Below are 26,834 nucleotides of genomic sequence, written 5' to 3'. Positions count from 1 at the left end.
ATTTATTCTGGTGTAGTTAAGGCCATCAGGCCTTCTCTTCCACAACACCAGGAATACGAATACAATAATAGAAATAAACACAAAAAAATACACTATATACAAAATAAAGCTACACAAAAAATTAAAAGAGAGAAAGAAAAAAAACGCTATAAACAAAGTAAAGCCATACAAACATATACACAGGTTGCAGTCAAACAAACTTTAAATGAGTGATTAAGTATCATAATTAATTGTATCCTAACTAATTAACTAACATAAACAAGAAACTTACAATTTTAATCTAGATTAAAAAAGAAAAAAAAAAAAAAAAGAAAAGAAACACAAATCAATACTTCTAGCAATACCTAAAAACATTAACTAAGACAAAATTTTCCAATTTAATTTTGAATTGTGATAAAGTCCGGCAGTCCCTGACGTCATTAGGTAACGAATTCCAGAGGCGAGGTATTTCTACAGTATAGGAAGATGAATATAAAGACGTTCTATGATAAGGGATAGAAAGAAGTGCTTGATGTCGGTTTCGAAGAGTTGTAAGAAATTGAAAGCGCGATAACATATAATTCGGAGTAGAAGTATGCATGATTCTAAAGAGAAGAGACAGTGAATGTATTGTTCTTCGTTCCTTCAGGCGCACCCTTGAAAGTAACTGGAGGGAAGGTGTTATATGGTCAAATTTACGAGTATTGCAGATGAATCGTATGCACACATTATGAACACGTTGTAGTCTCTCAGCTAAGAATGAACTTACATTAGTTAGCAAGGTATAGCAATAATCAAAATGGGGCATTACAAGCTTCTGAATAAGATTCTTTTTTAGACTCATTACAAGCGTCTGAATAAGATTCTTTTTTAGACTAAGTGGTAGAAATTCTTTCATATGGAACAAGGAGTGAAGTTGAGAAAATATTTTTTGCAAATATGTGTTACTTGAATGTTCCAATTTAGATCGCTATCCATAAAAATGCCAAGAATTTTAACTGTTTCACTCTATTTAACAATAACCCCATTCAATATTATATGTGGTATAGTACTACTATCAAGAGTGCTTCGTAGCCGATTATGTCCCATTACGATTGCTTACGATTTCTCTGGATTTAACCTTAATCCAAATTTGTGTGCCCATAGTGAAATCGAATTCAAGTCTTCGTTTATTTTGTTTACTGCGTCACTAGTCTCGTCAGATGTCGCATGAAAGAATGCTGTACGTTGAACAAGAGAACGGCGGACATCTTCCCAATGTTTTGTAAACCCCGTTGTTTACCCAACACTGTGATGTTTTTGTTCTTTCCCTATCTCAGATATTATAATATTTATAGCGGTTCAATATTTGAACTGACTTTTGAAATACCCCAGACATCAGCTTATAGGTAGGACCTATTGAGTTATGGGTGTGTCCAGATCACAGAGACATACAAAATAATTTTATTGGTTTCCACCAAACTGGATGAACACGAAATTTTCACCAGCGGTTTTTTTTAGGTTTTTTCCAATCTTCAGCAGTTGCCTCTAATGCTGTTTTCTCTCGATAGAGAGGAGCACAGTCAACTAATTGCAATATTTCTGTGGCAGGTTGCCGGTCGATAGCGGGAAGTTATGTTATCTTGCAGTAAAAATTGTGATTACTGCTAAAAGCAGGGATTAGCAGTATTTTCTCGAGATAATGGCCATTTTGTGACTTGTATCTGGAATCTAAATGTGCATGTAAATGTATCGGTTTGAGCGGCGACTGAAAGCCTACACAACGTCCGCGTTGAAGGCTCTTTTGAGTCGACATGTTTTATTACTAAACTTGAGATCTCGTCCTCCTACGGATTCATTTCAACACCATAAAAACTTCATCGCTGACAGTGCCCACAGATAAATAAACTATGTGTGAGGTCCGTTAACATGATATATTTAGGTCGATATCTGGTTTTGTGCACTGTCATAAATTGTCACTCGTATCGGACGCGGCCGATGCAATCGTATCCTGAACAATGGGCAACGTTTCGTCCAATGTAACAAACAGGTTAGATCAGCGCCCAGCATGTCCTACAAGCCATCTAGTGTTTCCTGAATAGAACGCGGTATCATATGCGCAATGTCATACTTCTATATTACACTCTAATGTAATTTGTTCTGTGTGTGATATTATTTTTCTATAGTTATTTATTTATTGTTCAGTTTAGGTATATTCTGAACACCGGATTAAATTTACATCGTTGTCGTCATCTTCACTGCCGCTTCTGCCACCTTGGTCAACAACACTACAGTGACAAATATCGCCATTTTCTTTATTACTACCATCAATGTAGAAGGCTTCTATACACTCCATAGATTATCTCATTTTTCGTTAGTCAATCAAATCGCTAATTGGCTGATGACGCGCGAAGAGTCCATGATTATTGGTCCTTTATTTTCAAATTAATAGCGACATCAGCGTACATTATAAACATAACCGCCTGAAATAAAAACATTTCAATGGGTATAAATCAATTGTGTATTATCATGACATAATATAAATACGTTGAAAGTGTTTATACCGTGTATATGCTTATTACAATGCAAATTGCGACTTAAAATTAATAAAGAAAGTTTCGATTTAAATTCACTTGTAATTAATAAATATAAAACAATAGCGCATTATCTAACGAAATTTATAAGCTTGTACTTGCTATTTGGGAAAAGGAAATTGTACCAGAACAATGGAAGGAGTCCATTATCGTACCTATCTTTAAGAAGGGGGACAAGACTAACTGTAGTAACTTTCGAGGAATATCACTTTTGTTGACGTCGTACAAAATTTTGTCCAATATTCTTTTGAGAAGATTAACTCCATATGTAGATGAAATTATTGGGGATCATCAATGTGGTTTTAGGCGTAATAGATCAACTATTGATCAGATATTTTGTATTCGACAGATAATGGAGAAAAAATGGGAGTATAAGGGTACAGTACATCAGTTATTCATAGATTTCAAAAAGGCATATGACTCGGTTAAGAGAGAAGTTTTATATGATACTCTTATTGAATTTGTTATTCCCAAGAAACTAGTTCGATTAATTAAAATGTATCTCAGTGAAACGTACAGCAGAGTTCGTATAGGTCAATTTCTGTCAGATGCGTTTCCAATTCACTGTGGGCTAAAGCAAGGAGATGCACTATCACCTTTACTTTTTAACTTTGCTCTAGAATATGCCATTAGGAAAGTCCAGGATAACAGAGAGGGTTTGGAATTGAACGAGTTACATCAGCTTCTTGTCTATGCGGATGACGTGAATATGTTAGGAGAAAATCCACAAACGATTAGGGAAAACACGGGAATTTTACTGGAAGCAAGTAAAGAGATAGGTTTGGAAGTAAATCCCGAAAAGACAAAGTATATGATTATGTCTCGTGACCAGAATATTGTACGACATGAAAATATAAAAATTGGAAATTTATCTTTTGAAGAGGTGGAGAAGTTCAAATATCTTGGAGCAACAGCAACAAATATGAATGATACTCGGGAGGAAATTAAACACAGAATAAATATGGAAAATGCCTGTTATTATTCGGTTGAGAAACTTTTATCATCCAGTCTGCTGTCGAAAAATCTGAAAGTTAGAATTTATAAAACGGTTATATTACCGGTTGTTCTGTATGGTTGTGAAACTTGGACTCTCACTCTGAGAGAGGAACATAGGTTAAGGATGTTTGAGAATAAGGTGCTTAGGAAAATATTTGGGCTAAGAGGGATGGAGTTACAGGAGAATGGAGAAAGTTACACAACACAGAACTGCACGCATTGTATTCTTCACCTGACATAATTAGGAACATTAAATCCAGACGTTTGAGATGGGCAGGGCATGTAGCACGTATGGGCGAATCCAGAAATACATATAGAATGTTAGTTGGGAGGCCGGAGGGAAAAAGATCTTTAGGGAGGCCGAGACGTAGATGGGAAGATAATATAAAAATGGATTTGAGGGAGGTAGGATATGATGATAGAGAATGGATTAATTTTGCTCAGGATAGGGACCAATGGCGGGCTTATGTGAGGGCGGCAATGAACCTCCGGGTCCTTAAAAGCTAGTAAGTTAGTTAGTTAATTCTGATTTTTTCGATATAAATTGCAATTGTTCAGTTATTAATGAAGTTAATGAGGTTAAATATTTAGGTATAATTATTGATAATAATTTAAAATGGAATAATCATATTAATTATATGTGTAATAAATTACGTAAAACATTATGTTACTTTGTTATTCTAAGAAATATTTTGTGAATTAGGCCTAAGTGTTTACGTGTAATTTATTTAGCATTGTTTCAATCTACGGGAAGAAGACGAATAAAGAATATTGGAAACTAACTTGTAAATAAACTCTGGACTGATTGTTAGAAGTGTAACACGACTTAACCAACTTGATAAGGGAGTCCGTTTCAAAATTTCACTTTTTTTTAATTCACTTGCAAGTTTTCACAATTACTGAAATAATCATCCAAATATTGGAACATGAAAATGGCTTTAAGATTCCACAACATACTCGACACGAGAGATAAGAGTGTGTGGAATTGTGTAAAACTGGTGAGAGTACAACAACCGATTCTATCTGTCCCACAGCGCCGGTGAATGTTCACTTCACGTTACGTTTTGCACACTTCACAGATTTTCCATTCAGCAGTTATGCGTTACATCTTTCTATCGTTACATATTTCTATCCGATCTCACTTGCATTTGCTTTCGGTACTAGTAGATGAATTTGAAGGATATTGATTCGAATAATACCCTTATATGACAATATAATATTTGTGAAATGAATGATTGATTTGTAAGCCATTCGTAAAGGGCTGTCATTTGAATTCCTTCAGTATAATTAGTGAAATACCAGTATGTTACTAGTCAGTAATATGCAATGGAGTGGGAAAGGTATTCGCCACCCTACCCCATTATCTCTTTGCTTAGTTGTTATGGATGATGTCTTATTAGTGTCACTTATGACTTATGAGGTTCAAACCTGTCTTCTGATAGTTGACTAAACTACTACTACTACACTACCACCACCACCACCACCACCACCACCACCACCACCACCACCATCACCACAACACATCTGGTTATTAACTTTCTATTGATTACATTAAACCCCTGATCAAACATGTATAACAGATTGCTCAGTATTATAGACTTTGATGGTAACAAATTTCTATCAATTTCATTATGCTGCCATCTAGCTACTGCACAATTCACAACTCTTTTCGAAACCGCCATCAAGCACTTCTTTCTATCCCTCAACACAGAACGTCTTTATACTCATCTTCCTATACTGTAGAAATACCTCGCCTCTGGAATTCGTTACCTATGACGCCAGGGACTGCCGGACTTTATCACAATTAAAAATTAGATTAATAGATTATGTTATTGTAAACGAAAAATTACCCAGCACAGGATGTGAGAGTACACAGAGGAAGTGGTCTATATACTGACCATTATTTAGTTATAGCAAAATTAATAATGTTATCTAGATGGAAAAAACAATACTTGTTCGAGAAAAGAGATGATGAAGTATACAAAACATACCTTCTACAGGAAGATAGCATAAGGAACTTGTATCAAACAACACTTGGTAAATATCTTTCGGAAATACCAACTGAGGAAGACATAAAGCTAGAATGGCAAGTAATACAAAATACTGTAATTAAAACGGCATCTGAAGTTTTAGGAAAGAAAAAGAAAATACAAAGTAAAAAAGGGGTGCGTATATGGAACCAAGAGATTGAAAAAGCAATTAAAGAAAAACAAAAATGGTATTTACATTATCTTCAAAATAAAAATGCAGAAACGTACCAGATTTATAAAGAAAATAGGAACCAGGCTAAAAAATTAGTAAGAGACGCACATCAAGAATCCTGGGATACTTTTATATCTAGGATAGAGGATGATGTCCATGGACGTCAACAAATGGCTTATAAGGTGTTAAAACATATGAATAAAGCAGAAAAGGAAACCTCGTGCCTAAATGTTATATCAGAAGAACAATGGATAGATCACTATGGAAAATTATGTTATGATACTAACAGAAGTGAGAACGAAATAGAGCCAAATGAAGAAAATAACTATGATAACATAATTATCGACCCCATACCTTTGGAAGAAGTAAATCAAGCACTATTATTAACCAAAAATAGAAAAGCATCTGGACTGGATGGAATGACAGCAGAACTCCTTAAATATGGCGGACTGATCTTGAAACTAAGATTAGTACATTTCTATAATATGTGCTGGCAAAAATGCGAAATTCCAGACGAATGGAACGTTGGATTAATAATTCCAGTTTTTAAGAAAGGGGATAGAAATAAATGTGAAAACTATAGAGGAATAACTCTTATGAATGTAGGTTATAAAATTCTCACAAGAATAATAAATAAAAGACTGCAAATCTTGTCTGACGTTCTGATACTGGAAGAACAGAGCGGATTCAGAAAGGGAAGATCGTGCACTGATAATGTATTCACAGTGAAGCAAATAATAGAAAAGCGCCGAGAGTTCAATTTAGAAACACACATGGCTTTTATAGATATTGTGAAAGCATTTGATAAAGTCGACAGGCCAAAACTATTTCAAATATTACAATCTAAAGGCTACCCACAGCACATTATCAGAATGATTAAGAGTTTATATAATGCCTCAAGAATTACCGTAAATACTGGAAAACATTTAACTCGAGAAATTGAAACAAATATAGGCTTAAGACAAGGGTGTAGTTTATCACCGACACTGTTTAATATTTATGCTGACGAAATTGTTCGACAATGGAAAATTTTAGTAGATCCTGGAATTTTAATTGATAGAGGAATAAAAATTAATATTCTGGTATTTGCCGATGATATGATTGTAATACAAGATACTGAAACAAAACTACAAAAAGCAGTATATGAACTGAATAAAATATGCCAGAAGCATAACTTTAACATATCAAATACAAAAACAAAAGTAATGGCATTTCAAGGCAAAAATACTGTAAGATCTAAGATTGAAATAGACAATAAAGCAGTAGAACAAGTAACAAATTTTAAGTACCTGGGATGTGATGTGAGTTACAAAAAGGATAATGATATAAAAATAAAATTACAATCATTCCAAACAGTATGTGGCACAATTAATAGAACTTTGAAGAATAAAAGCAGAAAGGAAACAAAAATGAAATTCTACAATGTAATGGCAGTCCCTACTCTTTTATATGGAAGTGAAAGCTGGGTTACAACAAAACCTGAAGTTAGTAAAATACAAGCGGCAGAGATGAGATTCTTGCGAAAAGTAAAAGGATGCACGAGATTGGATAGAATTAGAAATGAAGATATTAGGCAGAAACTAGGAGTATACCCACTTATTGATAAAATAGACAATTACAGACAAGATTGGAAATTGCATGTAGAGAGAATGGACGACTACAGACTTCCCAAGAAAGCAATAAATTATAAACCAAAAGGACGAAGAGATCAGGGACGACCGATGAAAAGATGGAGCGACCTTTGAAGCCGGAACGGGCAATTGCCCATACCATGAAGTGAAGAAAGAGGAAGGAGAAGGAAAAATTAAATTGGAAACTTTTGTCTTATTTAATGCTTTTTAGGTATTGCTAGAAGTGTTGATTTGTGTTTTTTACTCTACATTAAAACTGCAAGTTTTTTTGTTTATGCTAGTTAATTAGGATACAATTAATTACGATATTTAATCACTCATCCAAAGTTTGTGTGACTGTATATTTTTGTGTGGCTTTACTTTGTTTATAGTGTGATTTTTTCTTTTTATTTCTATTATTGTATTTGTATTTGTGGTGGTGTGGAAGAGAAGGCCTAATGGCCTTAACTACAGCAGAATAAATAAATAAGTAAATAAATAAATTAATTAAGAAGTCACGTTATAACTCTCATTTGAATTGCATGGAACAAATGTACTTCCATTTAGCGGTCTTTTCCTATAGGTGATGGCGATCCTGGTGGTTATTCTCTTTCACATGTTACAGTTTTTATCATGGGCATGGCCAATCTGTTATATATTATGTGATCTGGGATTAAACGAAAGTTTAATGATATGTTAGACGCAATACATAAGGCGCACGACCTTCGTTGGTAGTATGGACGTCTATTCGTTGTCAATGTTAAATTCTGTGCTGTCTAATGTAACGCTGGGAGAAAAGTAAAAAAGGAGAGAAACAATATTATTGAGAAGTGGAAAAGTGTAAGAAACAAATGAGTATGTGTATGCACATTATTTAGGTGAAAAAAGAGAAATTATTAAGCATTCGATTTCGGAAGTAAATGATCGTTCAAGTATTGCCTTGACAGCTTCAGTGTAGCATATTGAAATACAAGTCCCTTTCCCATTTCCGCCAACTTTTACTAACAGAATTATCAAATTCTTTTCACTTTTATGATTGTTGTTGTCTCGTTACTTACCTTCCCTCCTCCTTCTATTAAAATTAATTTTTCAATTATAATGGTTTTATTAATTCTATTTTTCTAGTCATTTTCTCATCTTAAGAGCTCCTTTCCTTGTCTTCCTCACTTTCGATTTTATATCTGTTTTGCATTTCATTTATTATTTCGTCATTCATATGTATATTTATTCATTTGTTCATTCATTTGTAGTTATTTCTGACTTTTGGTTATTTTACTTCTTCATCTTTATTGTCTCATTTTTATCTTTCTCATTTCCCTGTTTATTCCAACTCTTTTTCTTTCCTTTCTGTATTTTTTCCATACAGTCTTACTTATTTTTTTATTCATCGAAATTTAAAAAGAAATGACTTCCCCATTCATCTACTTTTATTAATATTGATAATTAATAAAATCTTTATTTCTGATTTACACATTTCTCAATTATTCTTTTTATTTGTTTCTTTAAGTGATTCTTAATTACATCTTATTGTAACGGAAAGGAAGCAAAAACAAATAGATTATGTACACACATATACACACATATTATACATACATACATAACATACCATAACGTAACGTAACATAACATACATACCGTAACATAACATAACATAACATAACATAACATAACATAACATAACATAACATAACATAACATAACATAACATAACATAACATAACATAACATAACATAACATAACATATCGCAACGTAACGTAACGTATCGTATCTAACGTAACGTAACATAACATACATATATGTGCTACTAATGCAACACCATATTCGTAGACATAATAGTCTTAGTTTTCATATTCTTTTAATTTCCTCTATTTTTTACGAAGGCTATTACACTTTTATTACGTCATACTACATTTGACCAATAGAACGGTACGGAACGACGTGTTTCAAGCAGTCATGGCTACTTATTCTGCAATTATTTTTATCTCCTACCTAGAATTTGTTTTTATCACCTCCATGGCATTTGTTTTTATTGCCTCCCTAGCATTTGTTTCCTTGTTTGCCAAAATTGTACTTACAATAATTGTATCTTTTAAAATGATTCTTGTTTAATTCAACATTCCTTAATTAAAACTTTTCTATCATTTATCTTGTTTATATTATTAGGTTATGTTACAGCTTCTACTGTAAGAGATGTTGGATAGTCACGTATCAGAGATTGTTTAATATATATTGATAATTGAAGTGGAATGCAACTGTTTTAATAAAAATGAAAATGAATCAACAGAGCCTTCTTCACTAGTAATCGTCCATAGAGTTTAATGAAGATTGTACAGTTGGCACAACTGGTAACAAAAGAAGAGCTAATCATAACACACTAATGCCATCTAGAGAAATATTTGCAATGATGAGATGGTACAATAATCCATTTTCAAAACAGTTTAGTACATATTTTAGTAAGTCAATTAATATTTTATTGTATTGTTGTTGTTGTTTAGTCAACTGTCCGAAGACAGATCTGAACCTCGCAAGTGATACCAACAAGGCACCACTTATAAGGTAACTAGGCCAGGAGATAATGGGGCAGGGTGGCCAGTTCCTTTTCTCCTCCATTGCATACATCCCCGACTTGCTACAGATTACAAATGCATAGAAACAATTTCTTCCTCTGACACATATTTGTACTGCCTGATATTAGATGTATATATCAGCCAGAATCTCAATCAGTGGATTTTATTGTACTAGAGTACTTTATTTCTTCTAATCTTTATATACTTTATTCTAAGCGTGAAATAGTCGATTAAAACTCACTCGATATTTGATTTTCTGACCTCTAGTGAGATTAATGTAAATAATTGAGAAATAATTCGCACCATACCATATATTTTTCTGTGTGAAACAACATAGGACATCCCTCTCCTCCAGTTTGGTTTGATTGAGCCCGAATCCTACTTAGTCTGCATTGAACATTCATTTTTTTCACACAGAATAAGAGAAAAAGCACAGACAATGGTAATCTGAACTAATCGTATTTGTGTATGTCTGCAACAAAAATAACATATGCTAATAAATGTCGGCATGTGATTATTCAAAAGCTGTCGTTAATTGAATGTAATACGGAGAAACGACGACGGATCTCTTGTGTTTGGATTTGGTTGATGGGAAGTGGGATCATAAATTTGGTGTCTGAAGTCATAAGGGGTTTTCCTTCTGACTATGTTTCTCGGTATGTTCGCGAGTTGCAACGGTATACAATTAGCAACATTACTGTGCTTAATAAACTGTAAATAGTTACTCTTACTCATGTGTCGAATATGATTGTAACAATTTGCTTTTTCCTTTTCCTTTTTTCAGATGAACCAGCAGTGTAAGGTGTGTGGAGAACCTGCCGCAGGATTCCACTTCGGTGCCTTTACATGCGAAGGATGCAAGGTAACAAATCTTTAATGATGAGAGATGTAAGGAGTTCCTCTCATTTAATCCTCTGATGTATTTCATCTGGATATATGAAGTAGTAGTAATGGAAATGGTAACAGCAGTACCAGTAACAGTAGCAGTAGTATCAGTAGTAGTAATGGTAGTGGTAACAGTAATATCAGTAGTAGTAGTAGTACTAGTAATTGTAGTAACAGTAATATCAGTAGTAGTAGTACTAATGGTAGTGGTAACAGTAATATCAGTAGTAGTAGTACTAATGGTAGTGGTAACAGTAATATCAGTAGTAGAATTGGTAAGGGTAGCAGTAGTAGCAGCAGCAGTAGCAGTAGTAGTAATGGTAGTGGTAACAGTAATATCAGTAGTAGAAATGGTAAGGGTAGCAGTAGTAGTAGCAGTAGTAGTAGAAGTGGTAGTAGTAATGGTAGGGGTAGCAGTAGTAGCAGCAGTAGTAGTAGTATTAGTAATGGTAGTGGTAACAGTAATATCAGTAGTAGTAATGGTAGGGGTAGCAGTAGTAGCAGCAGTAGTAGTAGTAGTAATGCTAGTGGTAACAGTAATATCAGTAGTAGAAATGGTAAGGGTAGCAGCAGTAGCAGTAGAAGTAGTAGTAGTAATGGTAGGGGTAGCAGTAGTAACAGCAGTAGTAGTATTAGTAATGGTAGTGGTAACAGTAATATCAGTAGTAGTAGTAGAAGTAATGGTAGGGGTAGCAGTAGTGGTAGCAGCAGCAGTAGTAGTAGTTGTAGTAGTAATGGTAGTGGTGACAGTATCTTCAGTAATAGTAGTAATCGTAGTGGTAACAGTAGTAGTAGTAGTAGTAATGATAGTGATAACAGTAGTATCAGTAATAGTAATGGTAATGGTGACAGTAATATCAGTAGTATTAGTAAAGGTAGTGGCAACAGTAATGTAAGTATAATAGTAGTAGTAGTAGTAGTAGAAATGGTAGGGGTAGCAGTAATGGTAGCAGCAGTAGTAGTTGTAGTAGTAGTAGTAGTAGTGGTAGTGGTATTGGTGATAGTATCATCAGTAGTAGTAATAATGATAGTGGTAACGGTAGTAGTAGCAGTAGAGTAGTAATGGTAAGGTAGCAGTAGTAGTAGTAGTAGTAGCAGTAGTAGTAGTAGTAGTAGTAGTAGCAGTAGTAGTAGTAGTAGTAGCAGCAGCAGTAGTAGTAGTAGTAGTAGTAGTAATGGCAGGGGTTGTAGTAATGGTAGTGATAACAGTAGGCCTACTATTAGTAGTAGTAGTACTAGCAGTGGTAACAGTAGTATTAGTAGTAGTAATGGTAGCGGTAGCAGTAGTAGTAGTGTTTTATTTCATGGCGCTTTGAATTGCAGAAGTTGTTCAACTTGGTCGAGGAACAGACAACAAATTTTGCATGAAACGCTATTTGAATCCAGAAACTCCTCGAGACGACTGATTACAACATGGAACATGAGACTTTCACGTTCTTAAGGCTTTGGTTTAATCTTTTATTTTCTAAAAGTGTGGTAGATGTAATGTTTCCAGAGTTCCCAAACTCCTGATTTACCACCTATTTTACTTTGTATGAATATGCATGACACTTATATAATAAAAACCACACTACGTCCGCTTTCAACTGGGTGAAGATAGAAATTCATAATGAACTAATATAGTTAGGTAATGCTTAGTGCAGCATCTTTGTAAATTGCAGTATCATTTCGATGGCCCAGAACCAGACTGTTCCAAGCCCATTCTACTATTTTTTCAGGAGAGCTATTTTAAGCTCCTGACATTCAAAGCTTCATGAAACAATTTGGAATAGCTTCATAGCAACCTTATGGAGAGGAATATTTACAATTTTGTTCGATTCATACATGTAGACAAGAACTGGAACACAATGAAACACAGATTTCTTTCTTATAAAAAGTTGGACTTAGAACAGTCTGGTTCTCAGCCATCGATTTGTCATTGATATTTAAATAATTTACAGACTTGAAATACACATAAATATTGGCAAAAAATTGTGTATAGGCGCTAAAGTTTTCTTTAAATTTCACATTGTCGATTTGTTTCATGTGTACAAACGTTTATGTTATGGGTGTTTACTAAGTGCATAATAATATATTACACGGCAAGGCGAACTTTCGACTTTGTCTTGAGGCTAGGGTGCTGCAGTCGTCCAGGCGACTGTTTGTGGTACGATACGATGTCACAGCGTGTTGTTGCCCTTATTTTCCTCGTAACAAATTCGCTTTTCCGCGTAGTACCTACAGTAAGCTCAAAAGTACTCTGCATTTGTATAGGCCTACCGTATTTCCATCTGTGCAAAATACATTTTTCACCAATCTAAATCACTAACTGTTGCAAAAAACTGCCTGCTTTGTTTTAATTTCGACATTTTTACGTCTTCACTTGTGCGATACAATATGCTAACTGCGGACACTGCGGCTGCAGTATTTGTTCTGTTGCGTTCAATGGGGAGGAAGCATGTAACACACGTGATCAGGAGTCACTGAGTTTTATCACAGTCTAGTATATAAAGTCACGAAGCTTGAGTTTTGAGGGTACTAGGAACAATAGACTGTGCAGGTACTATTTCGCATTGTCTGTAATGAGGCGATAGTAGCGATCCTAGTGGTTAGCAACTCTGTATGGATGCATATTACTACGTATTGAGCTTCGTGACTGTATATACTAGACTCTGGTTTTATGGTGACGATAGACAAGTTTCTTCGCAGATAAGGACAATCTGTCTGTTTGGGCATGTGGAACACTAACAGTAAGAACCCGTTATCGTGAATTTTTCGAAACGGCCACATATTGGAATCGATTTCTTGCGAACAGCAATGTTGGATTTTTCCTCGTGCATAATGAAATTTAAGTTACATAGGGAAAAAATCGAACTGTATGTACAGATCTGTCCTCACGAAATCGATTCGAATAAATCCTCGTTGAGAAATTCCCCTACCGTTGTGAAAAGGTTCTTGGTCTTACTCGTCAGATATGAAAGTTTGACGTCTCTCCTATAATTTTCCTTTTGCCTTCGCGATTTCTCTTCAGGTAGGCCTACTGCGGAGTGTAGAGTAGTGGGGGGGGGGGAAAGGGACCGACCCTTGTAGCTGATTTCAGAGCCTTGTTCACTCCAGAGCACGATAGACAGGTAACTAAGATTTTCGTGGTTCGAATCCTGCCTGAGAAGGAAACTTTATTTTATTTTATTTATTTATTTAACCTGGTAGAGATAAGGCCATCAGGCCTTCTCTTCCCCTCTACCAGGGGATTACAACTACAATATTAAGAATACAATTACAATTATAATTACAATTAATATTAAATTTACAAATATGATAAAAATTAAAGTACTAAAAGATTAACTGATTAATAAAAGCTAGACAGTTTATTGTAAAAGTTAAGAAGAGAGAAGCATTTCTTTTATTGATTAAGTAAAAATTAAACCTACTCTACCCAGTAAGAAAATGCTTAATAAGCTTGCTTTTGAACGCTACTAAATTCCGACAGTCTCTGATGTCACTGGGTAGGATATTCCACAAACGCGAGAGCGAGATTGTGTATGATGATGAATACGATGATATCTTATGTGTTGGTATAGCTAGTATGCGGCTATTTCGCGTGCGTGTGAAGAGATTATGATATGATGACAGGTATCTGAAACGGGAGGCAAGGTGGGTAGGTGTAGAAGTGTGAAGAACTTGGAAAAGGAGAATAAGAGAATGGAAATTTCTACGTTCGTTAAGCCGTAGCCAGTTAAGAGTTTGGAAGGATGGGGTAATGTGGTCAGCGCAACGGACATCGCAGACGAAGCGAAAACAACAATTATGAACACGTTGTAATTTTTGCGACTGGTTGACATTGAGGTCAGTCAGTAGAAAATCACAATAATCGAAGCGGGCCATTACTAGTGTTTTGTTCCTTATTTAAATTCATTCCCAATACTTTTCGATTGCTGGTAAAATTCATGTTCTGGGAATAAGTTAATTAAGTAGCAAAATATCGCTGTAATCGAAAAGTATTGGGAATAAATTTAAATAAGAAACAAAAAAAAGTTCCCTTCCCAGGTTGGATTCGAACCACGACAGTCTTAGTTACCAGTCTACTGTACTCTGGCGTGAACAAGTCTCTGAAATCAGCTACAAAGGTCGGCCCGGTTTTTTTGCCACCCCTGTACTTTTCTTACTCTTTGCGAAGGACAAATTCTCGATAAGGCTTCAGTGAACAATGTAAGCAGTCGACCTGTTATTCTCAACAAGATATAATTGGAGTGAATTCTATAGACAAATGCAAGTTCTAGAAAATAATTTACTGGCGAGAAAGTGATGGACTCGTTCTTACCGCAGTAAACAACACAGGCAATTGTAATTTAGGCTCTGCCAGTGATCGCGAGAAGGGTTGAGAACTTGCGATTTACATACTTAATTGGAAAAGTCCTATGTAGTGTGGTATACGATACGTTTCATGCAAGTAAATTGAACGGGTTTGACATTTTATATTGCACAATAAAACGAGCTTTATAAACTAACGTGAAAGCTTAATATGGACTCACACGCCGTAATTAGGGTTGACAACCCTCCAGCATTTCCGGGACCTCCCGTACTTGCCCCTAATTTTTAACAATCTCCCGGCTCCCGTATTTTTCTTTTCTTCGAGTATTTTTCTGTCTTCTTATTGCATAAGGTAAAACAGTTGTTCTGTATGATTGTGAAACTTGGACTCTCACTTTGAGAGAAGAACAGAGATTAAAGCTGTTTGAAAATAAGGTTCTTAAGAAAACATTTGGGGCTAAGAGGGATGAAGTTACAGGAGAATGGAGAAAGTTACGCAACGCAGAACTGCACGCATTGTTTTCTTCACCTGACATAATTAGGAATATTAAATCCTGACGTTTGAGATGGGCAGGACATGTAGCACGTATGGGGAATCCAGAAATGCATATAGAGTGTTAGTTGGGAGACCGAAGGAAAAAAGACCTTTGGGGAGATCGAGACGTAGATGGGAGGATATTAAAATGGATTTGAGGAAAGTGGGATATGATGATAGAGACAGGATTAATCTTACACAGGATATGGACCGATGGCGGGCTTATGTAAGGGCGGCAATGAACCTCCTGGTTCCTTAAAAGCCATTTGTGAGTAAGTATTATTGCATAAGGTAAAAATCATTATTCTATTGATTTGTTTTTGCCGTGAATGATTGTTTATACGACGAAATTTGTTCTTCAAGAGAACCTCTAAAATGTGCAGTCTTTCTACGGGTACATAATGGGTTTTAATGCTCATCTGTTTAAAATCAAACAATATCTATATTATAAATTTGGAAAAACTGGCTAGTTTATTCTAAACATTGTAAGTAATAATGTTCATACAAAGAGAATATTTTATCTCATGAACAATAATAATTGGACAGATGTTCGAAACAGGAGCACGACACATCTAATCAAATCAGAGCTGCAAACTGCAGTCGACTTCAATTATTACGTGAAACAAAATTCGTCTCAAAATACGCTTAATTTAAGCCTAGCTGCCGAAGTGTATAATGAAGTCTTTTTTACTTACTAAACGGAATAATTAGCCAATTTTCTATTTGAAATTTTGTCGATTCCTTTGTCTCCCATATTTCCTCCAAAAAAAAGTTGGCAGCCCTAGACGTAATACATTTGTAATGATCAGGGCCGAGTATATATGGAGATTGCGAAAATCACGACATAATAGATGAGATAAAGTTGCCTATTTCCGTGATACCCTTAATTCCGTGATACTTTTTCTAAAATTGAATGTCAGTCAAAGCGATCATAGCGTCAGACATCTTTCTCGAAAGAGTGCATCTTTCGCCTACTCTTGAGACATCGGTGAACTTCATAGCAAGATACCCAATCCCCTGACATTCAGTAAAAAAAAGATATCACGGAATTACGAGTATCACGAAATTAGCCAACTTTACCCTATACAATAGAGTTTTACTAGTCTTCGTGAATTAAGTGATTCTGATTAATAATATGCGGATAAAACAATCGCGACTAATCGCGAAGTAGAGTTCTTTAAGCGAAATACGAACACATTCGCGTATTATTAGCATTGCGTCGTTTTATAGCGAATTTCATAGTATTCTGAGTTTTTTCGGATTTTTTTCACTTGAATTTGTTATATATCCAAGTAGGCTACATTACATGGTATTCCAGGTGTTCTGATTACATTAGTGAACTCAAAAGACGGAGAATTCAACATTTCACTAATAATTGATAGTGTTAATTTGAGGGCCGCAAGTTTTTGTCATTTTTAATGAATGTGTGTTAAATAAGTCTCAATCCAACAAATATTACCTATTGGCCATACCGCAACTTTACCAGAATCCAACGAACCTATAATCTTAAATATTTGGAAAGTAATATTCATACTGCGTTAATACTCCAGTTCCAAAATAATTGTATTTTCCAAAATTTCCATTAATCTCCGCCAAGAGTACAAATCAATCTCCAACAGTCTCCGTCGACAGCAATATTAAAAAACACAAAAAATAAAATTAATCTCCATAAATACCTGCCCCTGGTAATGATATTTTAAGATAAGCTGCAAGTAGTAGACGAAAGCAGAAAGGTGTAGGGCCTAGACCTTTCTATTTCGTCTACTACTTGCAGCTTACCTTAAAACAGTCATGTCAAGTGACACCCGTAGGCGGAAGCGCGCGCTTTATAGCTCAGGAGAGCCTGAGCGCTTTACAGCGGAAAGGAAAGAGACACACGATAGCGGTAGTATGTGCCGCTTGGTTGAGCTATATTCAGGGATGGCCAGCACTGATTCAATAGATAGAGAGAAGAGAACTTGTTAAAACTGTGTCCACGTTAATTTTTACATTTGTCTGAGAAGTATAAGTGCATTATAAGAATGTAACTTTTAATTTTAATGCTCATTTTTCACAAGTATGATTTTTTATTCAAAAGAAATATTTTCTCAACTTGTTTTATAAGAAAGTGAAATTTTGAGATATAGGCCTATTTATTTAGTAGCCTTACAGAATGTTTTCGTAAATCTAATATACCGTATATACGTATTACTGAAGATAGTGTATTGAAAATTTTGAAAATATGCGCATGGAAATTGTTTGTAAGGAAATGAATTAACAAAGCAACTACTGTTACATCATAAGCAAAAGATACGTGCTCATGTGTTGTAAAAATGTCAGCTCTATATCTTTAGCAGATTTCGAGAAAATAATTTAATATTCTGATGATAGGAAGTTGCTCACCAATATCACCTTAAAAGCATAATGCGATAGGAGTTTTGTTACGGAATATTAGTTACACTTAAAACATATACTGCATCTAGGTAACTTTGCTTTGTACTGTAATATTGTTTTGATCAGTTTATTGATTACTTTTATACCATCACTATGAATTCCAACTTATCATGTCATACTTAATCTCTCTCTCTCTTTTTTTTTTTTTTTTTTTTTTTTTTTTTGGAATAACACTTTCTTTATGAATGATTGATGTAGCCTATTTCATCCATTTGGTACAGTATAGTTGTACTACTATGGAATTTATGTGACTATTCCTTCTAAACTCTTTATTATGTTATTAACGTTTAAAACACAACTGCAATATTAAGAAATTTGTATTAGTACTTTTGTTTTATAGACAATATAAATAATATCAAACAGAAATAAGCCATACAAAAATAACGACATAAAATTTCACGTTCCGTTTGAAGTTTGTGCACCACTGTTTTCTTAATCGAACAGGCTGCTTATTCATATACACAACCCTTTCTCTTTCCATATTTAGCGCTTGATGCCCGTGCACGACGTCAAGGTCAGAAAAATGCTTTTGCTTTGACATCACTGGTCTAGGGGAATGAAGCGAATAAATAAATGGGATAAAAAAAAATTGACATTTCCAAAAAGCTGGACTTATTTAAGCCTAAACGACATAGAAATACAGAAAAATCCGCCTGGTATGAAAAACTTATTTTTGGAACCGTTACAGAACGGGACAAAAGGAATGTTACAGTTATGGTGCTAACAGTCACCACTATCTGTGAGAAGTACTCTAATCTACACTTCACCTGTCATCTTTGCTCTTTCGGTATTTCATCACGTATTAGCAAAACTCTCGGAACTGTGACCTACTTAGTAAATTGCTTGTACTATAGTAGCAAAGTAGCAAGCTATTACAAAACTGTAACGAACTATTTATTTTTTTTTTGTTAGGTTCTGAGATTCGAAGCACTGACTATAGAAACGGTTTTTTTTTTTTTTATTGGGTTCGTGACACATCTGATGCGCTTCATGGCTGTTTGCAGTTGATCTGCGGTTTCGGTAGCTCTCGTAGTGGTGAAGTGCTAATTTGTTTGAATTATGATATAGGAGCCTGTAAATTACACTCCCTCGTGTTGCAAACGACATTGCATGTTACAGTGTGTTGCTCTAATCGCTTGACTGACTCTTTGTGGAATAAATTAGATCAATGTGATTCCTACCTGAACCGAACTTATTGAAAAAATAGATGTTTACTACCAAATGGAATAAGAATTTAGTTTCTGTACATAATAAAAACGATATACAGCTGAAGTTGGATTATACGTAACACAGTTATAAATATAACAAATTTCTTTTCAATATTTCCGCCTTTACTTATCATTGGGGCAATACATTTATATCGCATCTTATTAATAATTTTAGGATTCAATTCTCTTTGCAGATGATTTGGTATTATTAGCACTTTCAAAATACGACCTCCAAAGGTCAATATATAATTTGCAGCAAGCAGCAGCCACATACAATATGGAAATTTCAACAGATAAAACAAAAATTATGGCATTCTGTGGGAAATATCCAATACAAAGTGAAATTTGTCTCGATAAGAAAATATTAGAAAGATGTAATAGTTTCCCATATTTAGGTTACAATCTTTCCATTTTTGAATAATTGGACATACCACAGAAAATTAATAAATATACAAGAACTATGGGCATTATAAATAGTGTGATGAAACCATCCCTGGTTCAGAAACACACCCGCATACGGCTCTACAACACATTGGCACGACCGACGCTCAGCTATGTCAGCGAAGCATGGACACTGAGGAAAGCAGATAAAAGCAGAATAACGGCTTGTGAAATGCGATTCATGCTAAGAACAGCGGGCTATACTAAATGGGATCTGAAAAGAATTTGTGAAATTTTAAAGGAACTAAAAACTCAACCAGTTTTAGATTACATTGTTCAATATCAGTATAATTGGAAACATCATTTGGAAAGAATGAGTAATAGTAGACTCCCAAAGGCAATTTTTATGATTATGTACCACATGACCAAAGATCTGTGGGTCGTCCTGCTAAGAGATAGCGTGAAAAATATTTTATGTGAGATCGTAACAGGCCTTGTGGTCTAACACTTGTCAGGCAGAAGAAGAAAGAAGTTAATATTGTTCCTCGCTATAGTTTACAAATAGAAGCCATACCCAAAGTTCTATGAAATGTCATTCAGTATTTTTCTTTTGGTACTGTTAAAGGTTTTTAAACCTCTTAACCACCACTTACAAATTAGCGCACGATTCACAAGATCCATTGCCCAGTCTTTGTGACTCTGTTATCTATTATTACTGGGGCCGTGACATCAGTATATTTGTATTAGTTTGAGGTGAACATACGACGCCCCGGACAGAATGTAGTCGGCGTTTCAAGTACAGGCAGCGGAAGCGAATTTGACACACGCCTAAGCAAGCACGTTCCGTGTTTTGTATACGATTATTGCGTATTATAAAATCAAGACAATACAGTCATTGTCTATAAGGATTAATATCGGAAAGATCTAAAATTCTGGTGAGGTTGAGAAATTACACTTAAATTGTCACAAATGTGGTAAAACATAAGTCTGAAAAGATACTTTTTTATATTTAGAGTTTTGCATTACAGTTTTAGAATGCCGAAAACGTTTACGGCGTACAATTTAGCTTTCCCTATATTTAACTGTTACATTAATTTATTTATCACATCTAATCTGTACCTTACTTTTCTTGCATGTTGTTCACCTGGTTTCGGTTCCCGCTGCAATAAAAAGCAACATTCATTTCCATAGTTTCAAATGAAAATGACCGCCGAGTGTCGGATAGTATAACCTTGTATGCGGAAAAACTGCGTTCAACATCGGCTGAAACCAAGGGCGCATATGTAAAATATTTCACATCATCCATTTCTACATAAAGTTTATAAGAATCGCACTTGTCATCTGACAAAACTCTTGCAATTTTGCATAATGTATTGTAACCACAGTTTTTTTTTTCGCACACACCTTTTTTCTTATATCATCATACGCCATATACGTTTTTGGCATTCCTAAACTGTAATGCAAAACTTTAAACATTAAAAGAAAAAAATAAGAAAAAAATAAAAGAAAAATCTTTTCAGACTTATGTTTTACTACATTTATGAAAATTTAAGTATGATTTCCATCAATTATTCTCAACCTCAACATTTTAGATCTTTCCGATGTTAACTCTTATACAGAATGTTTCCGGGCTGGTGCTGGATGATGGGGAAGGGCACATGTATCAATTTGAGATAGGGAACCCTGGCCCGGGAATGACTGAGTGGAAAGTTATAAGCAAAAATAGTTGTGTGGAAATGGAATTGTAATTTGGCACCACGTGCCCTCCTTCCCTTAACTTTTGGAACAGTCGTGGAAAGATGGTATGGGCCGGATGTCTCCCACGTGGGTACTGGTAACGACACAATCTGTGAGCTTGTCTACTGTTCCTATTGGGTCATCCTTATTCGAAAATCAGGTGTGCATATTCCGCTCTCGTGTACTCCTCCATTTCACTAGGACTGATCGACTGGACATTGCAACTTGTACACAGACACTGCTGTCTACAGACGTGGTTATCAGGACCAACCATGTCCTTTACACATTACGCTATCTGCATTGTTTTAGTGTAGTTTCCTGTCCCCACCCCTCAGACAGCGCATTGAATGGAATACTGTAAGTAGACAACGTAAACAACGTCAGATGAATACAGTATGTCTAAGGTGTACAGATAAATACACCTAAATAAGGTGTACAGAGGAATAAAATTATTTCATTTCCACACAACTATTTTTGCTTACAACTTTCGACTCAGTCATTTCCGGACCAAGGTTCCTTATCTCAAATTGATACATGTGCCCTTCCCCATCATCCCTGAAAGTTTGTAACACTAGTCCGGAAACACCTTTATATACAATGATTGTATTGTCTTCATTTTATAATATGCAATAATTGTATACAAAACACGGAACGTGTTTGCTTTGGTGTGTGTCAAATTCCTTCCGCTGCCTGTACTTGAAACACATCGACTACATTCTGTCCGGCGTTGTATGTTCACCTTCAAACTAATACAAATATACCGATGTCACGGCCCTAATTATTACATATCGGACTCTTGTAAACTACGCTTAAAACTCTCTTACGGGACCACATCTATTCATCTACATTAAGTGTCATTCTTAACGCTTAGCACCTAAAATTTCGAGCCCTATATTATACATTAAATATTTGGACAAACATTTTCTCTTTAATCAAAGCATTATCAGGCCCTTATTAATACTATTATATTGAGCACACTGTTGGTGACCTAGTCTAATTGTGTATCTTAAAATACTAATATATTACGATGTACCGAAATACAGAGGATATTTCAGTGCAGAAATTCTGCGTCATCATATGATGATAGAAGAGTGGAACAGAGTAGATTCGATCCGACATCGGGATGGGAATTAGGTGTGGCTTAGTGGATAAAGCGTCAGCACGTAGAGCTGAAAACCCGGGTTCAAATCCCTGTGCCGGAGAGAATTTTTCTCTGTTCCACTCTTCTATCATTAAAATAATAAATTAAAACATATTACCCTACTATAAATCACTAATCTTTAAGTTAATTGTTTATGCAATACACATTTTATGTAATTTTTAGTTTGATTGGTTTTAAGCTAGCATATTTTTAAAGACTGATTCAGTATAGCAGGGTAATATGTTTTCCTCCTGATTTTTAAAGTATTTGTGGAAGTGTGCTGTACAATATATATATATATATATATATATATATATATATATATATATATCTGAATAAGTTTCAGGGACTCAATGGAAAAGAGACCCATGTCACAAAAATTAAATGTTGTAGGAGAAGCATTTTTTCTAATTATTTTTTGCTTATTATGTCCGGTAGATACATGCCACAAGACTGGAAACTCATAAAAGATGACCGAGATAGCGAGATCTGTCGTACGTATTATCGAAGAAACTAAAAATCAACAATTAATCGGTCAATTTCTGTTGTAAGATTAATCGATCAAAAAAATTTAATCAAATAATCGAGTCGATTAAAATTAATCGGTTGTAGTTGATATTAATTATTATTTTGTTAATACAAACTCCCATATTAAAAATTCCGACAATATTCCTTACAAGCACAATAGTAGGCCTGCTGTTATTTTCTAACTGTAAAGAAGGTAACATAGGGAAAATCTTTTCACAAACAATTCAGAAAGAGATGGAGATATGAGGACAGTGACCTAGTCTATATCTATTGAAAGTTGAAACACAATGCGAAACCCTTATTAAGTTTTATGGTTTTTCAAGAAAACTTCCACCTTGTTGTCAGCTCATCTTCCTAGCATATGCAATACATACTTTTCTGGGATTCGCCTCCTTCATCCCTTATAAATAGCAATGTCTACACTGTTTGCAAGTAAGAGCGTAACTATCTTTTTCTTTTTCTAAAATCGGGTAATTCGATTGCAATAAGGGCCAGTCTTCTGTTTCGACCGCTGTACTTTTGCAATTGCAGTTTCTGTACTGAGAAGGTTGTGTGTTTAGTTTGATAAAGGAAAAAAAAAAAGAGTTTTTTGTGGTCTGTGAAAAGTGTAAACTCCATTATGTCATATGAGAATTTGAGAGGTAAACTCGGTGAAACGTTTGGATTTAAATTGAACGATCGTGGAAAAGTACTTGACAGGAAAAATTTTTTACGTGTTTAGTGATGCATGAAACATTGTTACTAAACGTAGAGCGGCACTTAATTCGGAGCATGTGAATGCACTCACGTGTTTAAAATCATAGATGAAGCAGTATTGACTAGGTGAGTCTTCATACTTTTTGTTATTTATGTTTGTCTCAAAAATTCCAGGAGAAATTGACACAATAAATTATAAGCCTCATAATAAATATGTTAGTAAATAATTCAAATAGTTGTTTTGTAATATAACGATACAATATTTACAGATATACTGTACAACATAATACTTATGCTTATCACCGAACACAACTTAAATCTAACAATATTGTGTTTTTTTTAAGTTAACAATTAGTTTTATTTTTTCATAATAACAATTTAATATGTAACATAATGTTTAAGAGGCTGACAATACAAAATAGATTGATTTAATACAATGTTACAAGATGTGCTAATATTAAATTCATAATACTAAATACAAGTATTTACACACAGAATACATATAAATTTTACAGAAGAAAGAATTCGTCCAAATGGCTGGATTCGGGAAGAGTACCTAAAAACCTCATTGCATTTTCTCATTGAATAGCAATACTTCAGCGTTGACGCAAATTAGTGCAACGGCGATGACCAGTAATGGAGATCAAAATTTGGCCGAAATTATTATTAGCTATTGTATTACAGTATATTAAAACATTTTTTCAAATCGATCAAAACTCGGTTAATCTATCGATTAATCGATGAAATTCAAATAGTTAATCAATTAAATATTTTTATCGATCAACAGCACTAGTTAATGTCGATCATTATGGATTTTCCTCATGAGATGGCAATATTCCGTATTGTCTGTATTTAACGTGTGGTTATAAAGACTATAATTCTCGTAATGTATTTTTCTTGGTCTGTGATTCACGCATTACGTTTTTCCTCGTAAATCGCTCTATAACGACAAAGAAGTTGCACTTACTCAATTTCGTGTCCGAGATATTTATATGTATTGTGACTATTGCCGTTTCCTTCGTGGGTGGTTTCGAAATTCTGGGTTACGCAACGGAACACCGATCGCATGTGTTCTTGGAAAGCATGAAGTGACAACATCGAATAGAATGTCGGACAGTTTACGCGCGCCGCATATATTTTACACCATGCAAGGCATGTTTAGCGCTAACGATTCTTCGAAGTCTTGGGCCGAGGTTTTCATTGAAAAGGTATGAATTGCTTGTGGTCAAATACATTCACAGTGTACTCTATTTTTATTCTCACTTGTTTTTATTATCACACTTGAAAATGGTTAACATAATGTTGCTGTCTTGTACTCAATTATACAGGGACATCACTTTATTATTACTTCAATTTTTATTGTACCTGAGTTTTTAAATGTACTTCACTTCCACCCCCTCTACTAGTAAACTTCCAACAGTCCACACAGAATCAAGGCTGCGTATGCAGCAAAGTCGGATAGTAAAGAGCACAGAGTGAGTACAGTACGTTCCAGAAATTTGTTCGCGTTTTCCAGTGACGAAAGAGTTGTCATTATTGAATCCTATTTTCGCACAGGTACCACCGTCCGTTTGCCTACGTCGCATCCCGGTTTCCCCCACCGGCTTCTGCTCGCCCCTCTGTAAAGGCCAGAGGCTGGTCAGTCTTAGTTCTTTTGTGAAAACTTCAATTTCTGTTGGGAATTGGGCGTCTACGTAATATAATACAACTGTTTAAAATCACTTAAATAAAAAGTCCTCGCTAAGTAATTAACTGTCACTTGATTTCCCCCCTTTCTACGACTCTGCGACAAAACCACTTGAACGGACAGTAGATAGCATGTCTGAGTAATTTTATCTTTTTCGGATCGGGCAGAAGTGAAGATTGAATTTACAGTACGTAAGGTACTCTTTCATAGAGCAGGTACAGAATTATTTCATGAGTTACTAGTACGAAGGACGAAACTGGTAATTGGAATTAGGTACAATAGTCTATAGTGCGATAATATGCACAAAAGAACTGAAGCCTGTATCGAAATGAACGGCTACTATTTTTCAAAATGTGTTTAAATATCCTTATTATGATTATTTTTCAATTTAACTTCATTCTCTATGTCAGTCATGTCAATTGACGCCCATAGGAGCAAGCGCACGCTTTAGAGCTCAGGAGAGCCTGAGCGCTTTACAGCGGAAAGGAAAGAGACAGACGAAAGAGGTAGTACATGCCGCTTGGTCGAGCTATATTCAGGGATGGCCAGTACTGATTGAATGGATAAAGGGAAGAGAACTTATTAAAATTGTATCCATGTTCATTTTTAGATTTGTCTGAGATGTCTAAGTGCATTATAAGAATGTAAGTTTTAATTTTAATGCTCATTTTTCACAAGTTTGATTCTTTTATTCAAAAGAAATATTTTCTCAACTTTTTTTTTATAGACAAGTGAAATTTTCAGATATAGGCCTATTTATTTAGTAGCCTTACAGAATGTTTTCGTAAATCTAATATACCGTATATACGTATTACTGAAGATAGTGTATTGAAAATTTTGAAAATATTCGCATGGAAATTATTTGTAGGGACTGCTGTTACATCATAAGCAAAGAATATGTGCCCATGTGTTGTAAAAATGTCAGCTTTATAGCTTCAGCACATTTCGAGAAAATAATTTAATATTCTGATGATAGGAAGTTGTTCACCTTAAAAGCACAATGCGATAAGAGTTTTGTTATGGAATATTAGTTACACTTAAAACATATACAGCACCTAGGTAATTTTGCTTTGTACTGTAGTATTGTTTTGATTGGTTTATAGATTACTTTTATAAGGCCAAAGTTACCATCAATATCAATTCCAACTTATTATGTCATATTCAATCTCTTTTTTTGAGATATTACTTTCTTTATGAATGACGTGTTTCATCCATTTAGTACAATATAGTTGTACTACTATGGAATTTATGTGAATATTCCTTCTTAACTCTTTATTATGTTATTAACATTTAAAACACAACTGCAATATTAAGAAATTGGTATTAGTACTTTTGTTTTACAGACAATATAGATAATATCAAACAGAAAGAAGCCATATAAAAA

General features: G+C 34.7%; 1 protein-coding gene across 1 annotated transcript in view; it reads left to right on the top strand.

Annotated features, from left to right (window-relative positions):
* Positions 1-26,834, top strand: part of LOC138701417 (protein embryonic gonad-like) — a 313,993-nt gene that overhangs the window by 161,562 nt on the left and 125,597 nt on the right. The window contains exon 2 of the mRNA XM_069828283.1: positions 10,714-10,791. Coding sequence (XP_069684384.1) covers positions 10,714-10,791 — 78 coding nt within the window. The remainder of the gene's footprint in view (positions 1-10,713; positions 10,792-26,834) is intronic.

Source organism: Periplaneta americana, chromosome 6, assembly GCF_040183065.1.
Source record: "Periplaneta americana isolate PAMFEO1 chromosome 6, P.americana_PAMFEO1_priV1, whole genome shotgun sequence".
Taxonomy (NCBI): Eukaryota; Metazoa; Arthropoda; class Insecta; order Blattodea; family Blattidae; genus Periplaneta; species Periplaneta americana.
Note: the sequence above shows the minus strand (reverse complement) of the source record. Positions and strands in the feature narration are given on the sequence as shown.